The sequence below is a fragment of the Camelus dromedarius genome, chromosome 11 (genome assembly GCF_036321535.1).
Source record: "Camelus dromedarius isolate mCamDro1 chromosome 11, mCamDro1.pat, whole genome shotgun sequence".
Lineage (NCBI taxonomy): Eukaryota > Metazoa > Chordata > Mammalia > Artiodactyla > Camelidae > Camelus > Camelus dromedarius.
Window position 1 is genome coordinate 51,265,621 of NC_087446.1, and position 13,788 is coordinate 51,279,408.

The 13,788-nt window shown below is 41.4% G+C and overlaps 1 protein-coding gene across 1 annotated transcript in view; it reads right to left on the bottom strand.

The window, feature by feature from the left end:
• Nucleotides 1-13,788, bottom strand: part of SLC38A1 (solute carrier family 38 member 1) — a 64,643-nt gene that overhangs the window by 36,932 nt on the left and 13,923 nt on the right. The window contains exons 3-5 of the mRNA XM_010989558.3: nucleotides 12,176-12,393; nucleotides 3,774-3,849; nucleotides 3,364-3,479 (exon numbers count right to left, since the gene is read on the bottom strand). Of these exons, the coding sequence (XP_010987860.1) occupies nucleotides 3,364-3,479; nucleotides 3,774-3,849; nucleotides 12,176-12,297 (314 nt within the window). The 5' untranslated portion in view covers nucleotides 12,298-12,393. The remainder of the gene's footprint in view (nucleotides 1-3,363; nucleotides 3,480-3,773; nucleotides 3,850-12,175; nucleotides 12,394-13,788) is intronic.

Here is a 13,788-nt window from a genome sequence, read left to right on the forward strand (position 1 = left end):
GCCCAGACCCTACAGGCAGGTGACCCGAAGAGCCTCTCTGGGTGACCTGAACGGCCAAGGAGAAACGGACACCGCTGGTTCCCCAAGGGAAGGGCCACTGACAGCGCGTCTAGTGAAGCCATTTCCAACAAGCCCCACTCACACGCACCGGGCTCAGATCAGCCTTGTGCCCCTTCACCCCGCACAGTTCTTGAATACAGCAGGCACAGAGGGACCACCTGACATCTGAGGAAAGACTTTACAATGAAAGAGTCCAAAACAAACAGAAAAATCAGCTTGCACCACGGGGGTGCAATCAGCAGAAATCAGATTATGGGAAACTCTCTGGGACAAATGGCCCCAGTTCCTTCAACATACAAATTGCACTGAAAAGAAGAGAAAGAAATGAGGGAACCTACAGAGTAAAAGGGACTTAAACTGCATATCAACCAACTGCCCTATACTGACTTCATTTGAGGATTGATTTGAACAATCCAGTTGTTTTTTAGGAAATCTTTTTCTGTGTTTCTGCCCAGTTCAGTTGTTTTTTAAAAAATGAGATAATCAGAGCCATGTAAACATTGTTTGGATATTTGATGATATTAAGGAGCTGTGGTCAGTTTGCGGGGTAAGACATATTCTGGTTGTGTTTTAACAGTCCTTTTATACTAGAAAAGTACACTGAAATATTTATGAATGAAACAATGTGATGTCTGGGATTTGCTGCTAGGCAGTCTGGGTGAGGGGCTGGCTGAAAAAGCCTGGTCACAAGATGAAGGGAGCCTGGGGATCTTTTACATTCTCTGCTTGATGTCTGAAATTTTCCATAACAGAGGAAAAACTACCATTTGAATCCTCAGAGAAAAGAGTGAAATCATTAAACAGAAACAAAATAATATAAAAAGGAAACATTCAAAGAAGGTTTAAAAGCTCCTGTAAATAAAAAAATAAGAATAACAGAAACACATTCAGTAAAGACTTGGGGAAAACTGATGGCATATCCCAGAAAGTACAGTGAAAAATTATAGCAATGAAAGAAAAGAATACAAAGTTACAGGGCTCGTCCAGTTGGTCCAATATCTTGGTAACAGTTCCAGGAAGAGAGAAAAGAGAAAGAGGAGGAAGGAATTCATCAACACAACAATGTAAGAAATGTCCCAGAACTGAAGACCATGAATTTCTAAAAGAAAAGATGTACCAGGCACACAGCAAGACACATCACTGTGAGACAGAACATCGGGAACAAAGAGATTTGGCAAGTTTCCAGGAAAAAAGCAAAATTAAAACAAAAACCCTGCCCATATACAACAGATCAGGAATCAGAAGCATTCTCACCAGAGAAAAAGCTAGAAGGCAATGGAGCAATGCCTTCAGAGCTCTGGAGGAAAATTACTGACAATATAGAGTTTTATATCCAAATTACCAATCAAAGATGAAGGCAGGGTAAAAAACATTTTTTTCAGAGATGAAGGCATCAAAATTTTATTCCTATTTAATCTTTCTCAGCAACAAAAGCAAGGAGGTAAATCCAGAAAGAGGGAGAAACAGAATACAGGGAACAAGGGATCCAGCGGAGAAGAGGTGAAGGGAATTCTCAGGATGGTGACAAAGAGATTCCCAAATAAAAGTTTCCCCTCCATGCCTCAGTTCCCTTATCTGTGAAACTGGGAACTAACAATAGTACCCACCTCCTAGACTTGTAAGGATTCAGCCTAAAACAGACTAGTTCCTGGTATAAAGTTAGAGCTAGAAGAGTTGTTACCATCATCAAAGAATTGACTCCTTCTGCTATATAAACTTAAAATGACTTGATATATGACAATAACTAAAAAGAAAGAAGTCAACATAAAACACATGACTGAAATGAACATATTTCCAGCTTTGGAATGACTGAATATAGTCACAGACCCATAGGGTTTTGGAGGTTAGCAGGGTTCTGAGATTTTCCTAGTGCAATTTCCTTGTTTCAAAGAATAGGGAAGTGAAGCTCAGAGTAACTAACTTGCCGGACCACACAGCCATTTAGAAGAGGAGTTGGGATCAGCTGTCAGGTGTTTCATGTCAATGCACTGAAAATCACAAGTGTGGCTACACAATCTCCATCTGTGGTATCCCCACAGGGTCAGAGTTTCACACGTACAAAAAAAAAAATCACCACAGAAATATTTTGCCCAACTCTTGTCATTTTACCCCCAAACCTGGCACTTGGTTCAAGATATACATAAGTAGGAAGGCCACCTAGAAGGATCTAGCTAGGGCAATAGAGGAGGCTACAGTTGGGTTTATTGATTTGGTTGACAATAGGAAGACGATGTATTGAATCCACTGTCCAAACAGAGTTGCTCTGATTCTCAGAAGGACACCCTAGTGGGTTCTCACACAAAAGAAAGAAATGTTAATCCCTAGTGCTGTGGACCAATATGGCACCGCCTGGATGGGTATTTCTGATCGCTGAGTAATGGAATGGGTAGCAATGCACTTCCATCACAGTCTAAGTCTTTCTACAGGAAGGACTGGTAGCCATTTCAGTCACTGCCTCCAAGAAAACAGTGGATCCGGCAGTGAGGACTACTGAGCATGCCCAGTGAAGAACAGGACTGCCGTCAGGGGCGGAAAGGCAAGATTCCGGGAGAAGAGAATTTCCTCCTCGCCTCATCAGGCAAAGCACCACTGATACCGCTTTGAAGTCTGAGAGGGGAGTCGGGCTGGGTGGGAATTTCCCTGGTATAAATCCTATGATCTGTCTTCATCTCGTTCCAACTGAAATTAAGCCCTTTGTACATTGCCAGGATGTCTCCTTCAACAGTTTGAGATGAACTTACTTCAAAAGAAAATTGCCCCTTTTCTTTTCATTGAATCTCAGAGGGAATGTACACACTAATTTTTCATCTTTAAAGTACTGAAAACTTCTATGCTTCTTGAACACGTCTTATCAACAAATTTGCAGTCACCTTTGGATATACTACGTGTCCCACAGCAATCCACATACCAACGTGGTGACTGCTTGAACTAAACACCTCTTGATATTTTCACTATCTAGCTAAGATTTAAAGTGAGAAGAGTCCAAAAAAACCAAAAAAAAAAAAAAAAAAAACCCAAAAGTTGATTTTTAATATTTTATCCTTTTCACAAATGCTTATTTTGGTATTTTTGATGAATAAAAAGATTTTCTCCTTCCACTTTCTTACAAACATCAGGTGCTGCTTGGAAAACCATCCAAACAAACAATATAAAAGTATGTACTGGTAACTTAGCAAAGTTAATCAAACGTAAAAAGTAATAATAAGAACTATTTAGAAATATTTCCAATTTCTTCTGTGGAGCAACAGAAACATACAGAAAATACAGTTTTAAAATGGAAAGGACTGCAGTGTCAACACTCACAGGAAAAGCAGGATCCCGGTGTTTGCCAGGGCGAAGGCGAGTCCCAAAATCCCGCTGCCCATGATGGCATTGCTGAGGTTAAAAACAGACATGCCTAAGGAGGTGGTGCCTGGAATCTGAGCAGAGACAAACATTCACAATAAACAAAACAGTCCTCAAGAAAGACCATCACGCCAAAGTCTTTAAAGAACTATCGGGAACCAACATGGAAATAAAATTCAAGGAATCCTTTCTTAGTGGTCTAGTTATCTATCTTTTTTAATGGGTTTCAGGAGAAAGTACGTAGGCTCCGGGGAACAGCCTGGTGAAGAAACAGCTATGCTTCTGGTACTAGGCTGGATGAATTAAAAACATCTGTCCCAATTTATGCAATTAAAAAAATAAGCACCCTTTATTATAATGACACTTACATATTCATCACATTTCTTTTTCTCCAAATGGCTGTTGGTGAGACTTCTTCTACTTTCCCGATCAGAAATAAACTTGCTGTAAAGAGATGTAAGACCATTTAATTTCATGATAATGATTTGAAGCTTAATGTCACGACTGACTTATTATTTAACAAAACATCGCGCATGAAAAGTTATCAGTTACCTAAGAGTTTAACAGCCCGATTCAACCGCCCTCTCCTTCCCTTGTTTTTGTTTTTGTTTTTCATTTTGGTTTTTTTGCTAGTATTAGTTGTCCACATTCTTGTTTTACCAAATAAACTAAAAGCACTCCAAGGGTAGAAACATCGCCTCATTCCTTTTTATATCCCTCACTCTACTATGCACAAAGAAATGCAAATAGCAGGTGCTCATCTTGAGATGAAACAAAAAAAAAAACCTAAGTCAAAAAGAGCTATACATTTTGAATCATTTTAAAATTAGTAAGTTAAAATCCTATCAACAATGCAAGTTAACTTTCATATTGATTTTTTTCTAACAGAAAATTAAATGATGTCAACAATACTATAAAGCTGGCATTTAAAAGAATACTGGAGGCAGCATCCCTTCTGAGCTCACATTCCTGGAGTACAAAGTTATTAAATAGGAATTCCTTCTCCCCTGCAAAAAAGAAAACAACTCTTTCCCCATCAAACATTCCTTCAGCAATTGCAGTACGCAAGTCACTAGACCAGGCAATGAGGGGGACATGGGGACGCGTGATGAGTGATGGAGTCACCAGCCTACAGGAGTTCAGACTAGGAAATTATGGTGGGGGAGGCAGGGCATATGGTCCATGATTAAGGGCAGAGCTAGGGCTTAAAGCAAGCATGGGACTCACAACTTCAGTTCAAATCCTCACTAGCTCTGAGGGCCCAAGTTCGCTACCTCAGTTTCCTCATCTGTGAAATGGGAATGACACCATTACATTATCTTGCAATGTTATTGGGAGAATTAAACGAGTGCACATGTGAAACATCAGTATAGCTCCAGGCACAGAGCAAGAGCAATGGGAACGATCCAGACAGGCTGAATGGAGTAGAGTATGTACAAAATATACAGAAGGGGGAATTCAGAATGCTTTAAGAACTGTCAAATATACTTAGGGTTAACATCCGAATTTCTAATTAAAAAAAAATTCCCGTTTAAAAAAAGCACACAACACTGTAAATCAACTATACTTCAACAAAAAGATTAAGAACAAAACAGAAACAAGTGCTACTGTCAAAAAAAAGTCCATTCACAGGCAAACTGCTGCAAGTCCCAGGAAGACACGTTAGGGATGCTTTTTGGCTCTTCCGGAAATTTCATTATCTCGTTTCAGCAAGAACTAATCACAGTGAATTTTTCACTAGTAAACGTAAAGCCACTTGAATGAGACAAAGAAGCATGTATCTTTAAACTATACACTGCATCTTCAGATGCTTTTTGGAATGAAGCTGTATTTCACAATAAACCATGTTTTAAATGAAAGATAATATATATCATCAATGTTGGTTTTTAGGTATCTACCTTTTTCATCTTTAAGTCTAGCTTCTCCCTGGCTTTGCTTCCTCAGGGTGGCCTTATTTTGCTAGGATAAATCAAAGACAGGCACCATTCACACTATGAACTTCCCCTGAGACCACCGCTCAGTGTTTATTTCCTTCAGCATCTGCCTTTGCCGAGAACCTGTCCAGTGACAGTCAGAGATGAAAAGAAGTGAGGAAAACTTTGGTCTCCTGAAACGCAGGAGCTGACGTTCCAGCCGAGAGACCAGAGCAGCTAACACCAGAATAGGAATGTCAGGTCGTGCAAACCGGAGATGAGATAAAGAATCCGGAGGAGGAAAAACCCGGGGGCGGGGGTGGGCATTAGTCAGAGGAATCTTAAAAGACAGAGTCCTGAGAAACAGCTCTGCGGGTTCTTAGCAAGGGAACCACATAATGAACGCAAGGTCTTTGGAGACCCTTCTGGGAGTTCAAGAGTGTTGACTCTTCTTTTGCGCTTCACATTTTATTTCTTATTTTTTTTGGTGGGGCAGGAGTTGGGGGGGGTGTTATTTATTTATTTATTTATTTAAATGGAGGCACTGGAGATCGAACCCAGGACCTCATGCATGCTAAGTGTGCACTCTACCACTGAGCTACGCCCTCCCCACCCTGCCTGCAATATTATAAATCCTTCCACAGAATCAAGGTTGAGAGATCTGGCTGGAGAGGGTCAAGGGGGAGCAGCCCTCCTTTTCACACAGGCAGACCCAGGAAACAGGGATGCTGGACTTTCCCAAATGAACTTGACTCGTAGTTAGCGCTGCCACTAAATAAAAGACTGAATGTCATCAGGCTAATTTTAATCACCAGCTCAAGTCTACTGCATCATTGCCCAGAAGGGAAAAGCCTGAACATTTTTAAAGAAACCCAACCGAACACCAATAAACCTCCTGTTTATGGCAGATCTGAGTTCCAGGACTGCCAATGCTCCCCAGACTGATGGCAGAAAATAAGTGGACAGAGGAGGACGGGCTACAGGGGCATTCAGCGGGGGTCGCTGCAGTGGAAGGGGAGGGGGAGGGAGCAGCCCCCGCCTGCCTGCCGGCTCTCTGCTGCAGCCCTTCTGCAGGGCGAGGATAATGAAGTGACTTACAGAGCTGCTGGGATGCCTAGCCATTAAAAAGCACATTAAAACACTTTGTGCGTCAAGTGCTTCCCGATTCTGCCTCTTCCTGTAGACTTTCTGCAGCCAGCCTTAACAGGTTTTCCCCCAAATCTCCACTGGCTCTCTCACTGAAAAAGTTTCAAGTACCAATCGCTTGCCCTACAATTCCAGGTACTGCTGAATTGGACTGTGCCTCAACGTTTAACCTTAGCTCCCCCTGCTCTTCCAAATGGCCTTTCCAACAGAGGGTGAGGACAGAGAGAAGACCAGGGTGTTCTGAGAACTGAGACAGAAAAACGAGTAGGAGGAATCCACTATCCCCTCAGGAGACCCTCCGTCTTCCTCTCAGCCAGTGCCTCCGGGCCGGTTCACAGCCCTCATCTTCCATGAGCCCGCTGATACCCTGGTTTGAACTGACTTTTCTTTTCTTTCTTTCTTTTTTTTAATTGAAGTATAGTCAGTTTACAATGTTGTGTCAGTTTCTGGAGTACAGCATAATGTTTCAGTCACACATAGACATACATATACTTGTTTTTGTAGTTTTCATTATAGGTTACTAAAAGATATTGAATATAATTTCATGTGCTATATAGTAGAAACTTGTTGTTTGTGTATTTTATATATAGGATTTTGTATCTGCAAATCTCGAACTCCCTTTCCTTTTATCCCTTTCCACCCCCTTTCCCCTCTGGTAACCCTAAGTTTGTTGTCTATGTCTGTGAGTACTCAGAGAAAGCTTCTTTATTCTCTTTCTGATGTTTCAACTTTTTCTTCTTTTTCATCTGTAAGTCTTTGCATGGTCTTTCTGCAAACTTTTTCTTAAATAAAATAAAACCAACCTTTTTTTGTAATGGAAAAGTCCCTTTCAAATAACTAAGTCAAGCCGCTGATCACAAGTTTCTGTTATCTCACCATTTACAAAATGCAACTGCATGTTAAAAAGCACTGACCTCTGGCCAAGACCTCTTTATTGAAGTAAAAATGGGCTATTGGAGAAGGTGCCTTTGACATGTGGGATGATAAAAGAATTATTAAAAAAAAAAAAGAGTTTCACTAGGTTGGTCTGTACCCATAAAGCAGAACTCGATCAACTCTGGTAGCGAATTATTCTGCGAACAAAACAAAACGAAAACCTACAATGGCTGTCGTGCTGACCTTCAATAAACAAAGCCTTGAAAAGGATGTAGGCGTTATACTGAGGTCCTGTGAAGGGAGGCAAGTAATATAGAGCAGTTATTTAAAACCAAAAATAAATCAACAACAGCAACAATCCAATTAAGGAGGGGGCTACACAATAGGAAGGTAATCTTCCTGTTTTAATCTCTACCAATCAGGTTCTTCCTAGATTACAGGGTTTCAGCTGAGGATTTATCACACAAAGAGATGACTGGTTGAACTTAAATGACCTTTCCCGGTTCTTCCCCTGAAATTCTAACACCCTACAGGAAAAAGAGAAAAACGAGGCAAGAAACATGTAACAGAGACTGGGAAACACAAACGAATGAAAGAAATAGCAGGCATTTAAGGAGAAGACTGAGAGGTCAGCAAAGCCTTATTTGGTGGATAAACTCCACTGAAAACAGGAGAAAAGAGACTCCCATTATAACAGGAGTGGATAAAGCCAGGAAAGATTTTCTGACATGAAAACATGGACACAGGAGGAAGTCATGGCATCTTCTTCCCTAAGATACAGAAAAGACATTAGAAGAAGAGAAGGGATAACTTTTCAAGGGTCCTCCCAAGTGATACAAAGGTCGCTCATGAACTCTGAAAGATGCACAGGGACCAAGGAAAACCAAAAGGCTGACGCAGGCTTCAGTGACAGGAGTTGCCCCAAAGTCTTTGAAGAAAATCTTAATGAGAAACTCAAAATTTTGTTAGAAGCTTCTGGGGTCATAACAACAGTAACTATTCCTGGAGATGAGAACAACAGTGGATAAATCAGAAAATAGGTGAATACTTGCCGAGATACAGCTGGGATAAGCTACTAACAGTTCAACAGCCTTAAGGTGACAACAACCAGCAATCATCCAAAACCGGAAACAGTATTATCAGTCCTTGGGGTGGAGGAAAAAGAAGTGTCTGCCAAGAACGAGGGCTGCACTTCCGTTGTTACAGATTGTCTTCTATACTAAAAGGTTTTCTAGTGCCAGACGCTGTGCCAAGTATTCTACATGGGTTTTCTCATCTATTTTCCCAATAATTAGATGTGACCGGCTCTGTGATTAGCTCCATTTTAGAGACAAGTAATTTGACCAAAGTTATGTTACTCATAACTACACTGGTAAGCCAGGATTTGAGCCTAAGCTAGCTGAGTGCATAGCCTGAGTCCTTAACTTATAAACAATATTTTGTTTACTAGTCCCCAGCAACCCCATAAGGTGAGCTATTATTTTTACCCCTGTTTTGCAGGGATGGAACTGAGGCTTAAAGCACAAGATCACACAAGACGTGTGGATGGAGCCAGGATTCAATACAAGTCTAAATCCAAACCACACACATAGCTACCCTCTGTCTCTGTCTCTATCTCTCTCTTTCATTTAACAAATACTTTGCAATATCTCCCCTGTACCGGGCACCACTATCACATCATTACAAGGTACGGGAGAAACAAAGATGATTCAGGTGGTTCCTTCTCTCAAGAAGCTCGCATCGAGAGGAAGTCTTGAGCTGGCTACTCAAAGTGTGGTCCGTGGACCAAGCTGTATAGGCATTACCTAGGAGCCTGCAAGAACTCAGTATCTCAGGACCAGTCCCAGACCTACTGAATTAGAATCTGCCGGTAACAAGGTTGCCAGGAGTTTCACACACACATTAAAACGTCAGCAGTCCTGGTCTAATAGACATTTTGGAAGGTTTTGCCGTGCCGGCTATAGATTTCCGTGACTCCAACCCCCAAATTAGGGCATGAAATAAAACAACTGAACTAGAATAGGGCAGGAGACCCAATGCCCAAATGGTTCTACTCCGTTTTTAACTGAACTTTAAAAAAGTCATTCCTCTCGTATCCTAGTACAAAGGTTCCAGGCAAAGCTATCAGCTGGATGCCAGGTAATCAGAGGTCAACGTTTGCCTTCAATGTTTTCTCTAGCTCCCTAAAAAGAAGCACTGTTACCTAGACGTTCACTGCCTTGGGAGACGGTTCTCTTAGATTCATATCATTGAGGCTCCCTTCCTCCCACCAACGTGAAAAAGCTGCAAGAAAAGGGAGAGGTATGTGGGTGGATCTTTGCTGAAATTACGGTGGGTTTTTTTTTTTTTCACTGTGATTTATCTTTTTGATTTCATGCTGTAATATGTTGTTTTCAGTTTAAATTGTTCTAGAGCCAGAAATGAAGCAAGATTCATCAACCGTGTCAATGAAAGAGGGGAGATAAAATAAAGAAACAAATGCATCGCATTGCATTGGCAACAGTGGAACCAAATTCTGCAGAACAAGTGGTCAGCGCCTGCCCACGCTCGGGCCATGTGGCTCATGGCCTTAGTCACTGTCCATGGGGAAGTGAGCTCACTGGGCAGGTGCCCAAGTCCGGGTGGAGAAGGGGTGTCTCCAACCACTGCAAGCGGTAATCACCTCCAGAACAATATTTTTCGTAAGTAAAACTTTTAACGATAAAGGTCAGATTCTAAACTGAATACTGTAAAAGACTCTCATCTTAAGGTCCCCAAGATTCACACTGCTTTAGGAATGAAACCTCATTATAAACTCGAAATGTCCTACTTGTGGAATGGTTAGAACCCCATCCGTTGTTAAGTGGAGGTCAGTGGTGACTACAGAACACTCCAGGAGCACAGAGTGTAACACAGCACTGGTGGAGCTGAACAGAGTTTAATAGGTGGTACAGACAGACTATCTCTTTCACTAATCCATGAGCATTTTAATCAGAGGCAGCGGGACAGTGTAGAAAAGTCAGGCATTTCAGACAGATCTGTGTGTGCCCTGGAGCAAGTTGTTTTATTTCTCTGAGCCTCAGGTTTCTTACTGGTAAACTGAATTTTTAAATTTTCCTTATTTGCGAGGGGGGAGGGTATAGCTGCATGGTAGAGCACATGCTTAGCATGCATGAAGGCTTGGGTTCAATCCCAGTACGTCCATTAGATAGATAGATAATAGATAGATAGGAAGAAAGATAGATAGGAAGAAAGATAGACAGGCATTAGATAGATAAGATAGATAAATGATAGATAAATAGATAAATCTAGTTACCTCCCTCTGCAAAAAATTTTTTTTTTAATTTTTAAAAAATATTCCTTATTTGCAAAAAAACATTGCATGATGTTATAAGGATCAGTGGCAATACGTGTAAACACACCTGGCACTCAAGAAATGGTAGTTATTATTAATAATTATGCAGAAAAGATAAAAGCAGCAAACTTGAGTCGAACAATAAGAACTATCACAACACAGTAAATACTTAGAAGATAACGAGGAAGTATCTAAGAGCATTTAAGGGAGAGAAAGAGGAGAGGCAGGGCCAAAACTTCTGCGTGTGTGTCCACGATGGCCCCTAAGTCCGACTCTGGCCTCTCCATCACGCGTTGTCCCAGGATGCAGAGCTGATGACCAGAAATGATTGCTACGAAGATGCCTGGTTAGCTGTCACAATGTTTCGTCCATTTGACCGCCACCTCCCCACCCCAAAGTGCTGCATGGTTGGTGTTCTAATGAATTAAGTCCCGGAGAGTCCACGCTCTCCTCCCAGCCTTTCAGGCAGCCCGAGGCTTCAAACAAACCACACCACTAACTCCCAAGCTGGAGAGCTTCCTGCTAAAGGCTCCATATAAGCTGGCTATAAAATCAGAAGGTCAGAGAATGCCCCAAGTCATTAAAAAAAAAAATAGACATTTGCCCTACTCTTTTTTTTTATAACAACTTTATTATAGTATGATTCCCGTATAGGAAACTACATATATTTCAGATATACAGTGTGATAATTTTTGATCCTACTCTTTAAAAGAAATTTTTTTTTTTGATGGGGGAGGTATTTAGGTTTATTTATTTATCTAATGGAGGTACTAGGGATTGAACCCAGGACCTTGAGCACGCTAAGCTTGCCCTCTACCACTGAGCTGTACCCTCCCACCGGGTCCTACTCTTGTAACTTAAGAAACACAGGACCCAAGGGATGGAAGGACTTGCTGGGGTCACAGCTGAGGGCGGGAGCTCCCAGGCCCAGGTTCTTCCTGCCCGCCCCCCACCTCCTCTCTCCTTTCTCTTTCATGTGCTAGTTCTCTACTCTAGTTTCTCATAGAGCCACTTGGGCTCAATCATTATTGTTATTACTTCAAATCCAAGTTATAGATGATGCTGGTAATGACGTACTTGTAGTTTTAACGTGGGAACATTGGCCAACGTGACTTGAACCATTCCTGGATTAAAATGCGGGCGAGGCCAGAGGCCTGTAGTACACATTCAGATACAGCCTGCAGGGAAATGCCTCCAGTCTGTCGAATTCATAAGCACAGAGCTTTTTGAAAAGTTAGGGCTGGTTGGGGTCCAATGTATTTATACATTTTGATTAGACTCAATTGAAAGATTTGAAAGGATGAATAAATTACTTTTCCTATTTGCTTCATCTGCTATTGCTGGCGATGCCCAACAGATGTCACATATGAAATTCAAATTACGGCTTCAAATGCAGCATAACTTTAGTAATGAATAATTCAAGAAAATAACTGAAAACCAGAATAAGATTTTAGAGGCACTTTTTTCATCGGATAGAAAGTGTTGGTGGAAAAATACTCACCTGTTTATCTGACCATTTTCTACTTCGGTGAAATCGTTGGAATCGTTGCTAACGTTGTCATCCTCAGGCACCGTCATGTTTTGCAACTCAGTTAATTCGAGTCCACTTTTGAAATGCATCATGTTTAGAAAGTACCTGGAGTCAAAAAATTAGTCCAAATTCTTCTTTTCTGAGTGGATTTACAAATGGACAGCAGCAAAAATATAGGGTCGACACCCCTAAAATGCAACACAAGCCAAAAATAGACATGTGAATATCACCCCTGATTAAAAATAAACTATTTACACAGAAACAAATAATTAATTTACCACTAACGCAACTTTTACATTTTGCTACTCAGGGCATTAAAGTCATCTTTGTACATCAAGTTATAGAGGCTGTAAAATGTATGTCTTCTATAAATCTCCCTCCATTTTTAACTATAAAATGAGTCATGTTCCGTATTCTTTATGCTTACACTTAAGAGGAATACCATGTCATCTGCAGGCAATACAGACGCCCTTTTATGAAGCAGTGCGTTTAAAAGGAAATCGATTCAGTAATTTTAATGCGTCAGACCACAGGGCACACATACAGCTCGGTACAGACTGAACAGACACAAAAGCACCTCTGATTTAGCAATCTCAGTTTAATAAAAACGCAAATCCTCAATAAACGCCATCACGAGGGATCAACGACCCAACCTAGAGGTCAAGCAGCAAAGGACAAATCTGTGTTTTGAAATTTAGCAAAGAGTTTATCCATCAACTGCAAGAGATTAAATCAATCTCTTCAATGAAATCACTCCATGTCAGGGAATTAGGGAATTAAAAACTCATACTCAGGGGATTTAGGTTAATCCACCTGAAACTATATTTCCTCCTAGAAATGAAAGGCTTGCAGAGTTCACGTTTTCCCCCACATGGATGGCTGTGATTTCAATTCCTGAGGGGTCATCAATTGTATGTAAGGGGGAAAAAGAATTTCAGACACACAGCATCACAAATCAAAAAACAGGTGGTTACAGTGGTGTGATATTGTGATTTTTTATAAAAATATATCTATCTGATCTCCATCCCCATTTCCAGCTCACAGTTCCCCAAATCCTTGGAATTTCCTAAGTGTTGAGAGTGATAAATATCTTTTGTCATGTTAATGAGGCAACTTTGGGAAAGCACCTAAGGATGAGGGCTGGTTGTCAATGAAGCCAACCTTGTGATTAGAGGGTTGGAATTTTCAGCCCCACCCCTTGACCTCCGGGGAGAGAAGAGGCTAGAGGCGGACTCAATCACTAATGGCCAATGAGTTGATCAATCATGTAATAAGGCCTCCATAAAAACCAGAAAAAGGAGGAGGCTCAAAGAGCACCCATACTGGGGACTAGAACTCTTCCATGCGCCACCGGCTGGGCTCCCAGCTCCACAAGGACAGACGCTTTTGGTTCCCTCCCTTGCCCCATGTATCTCTAAGTTCTGGCCAATTAACTGAACCCAAGGACACAGTCATGGAAACCTCTGATTTAGAGCCAGTGGGTCAGGAGCACAGCCAACAACCTGGGCTTGTGACTGTTGTCTGAAGTGGAGGGCGCACACACACACACACACACACACACACACACACTGGGATTGGGTCCA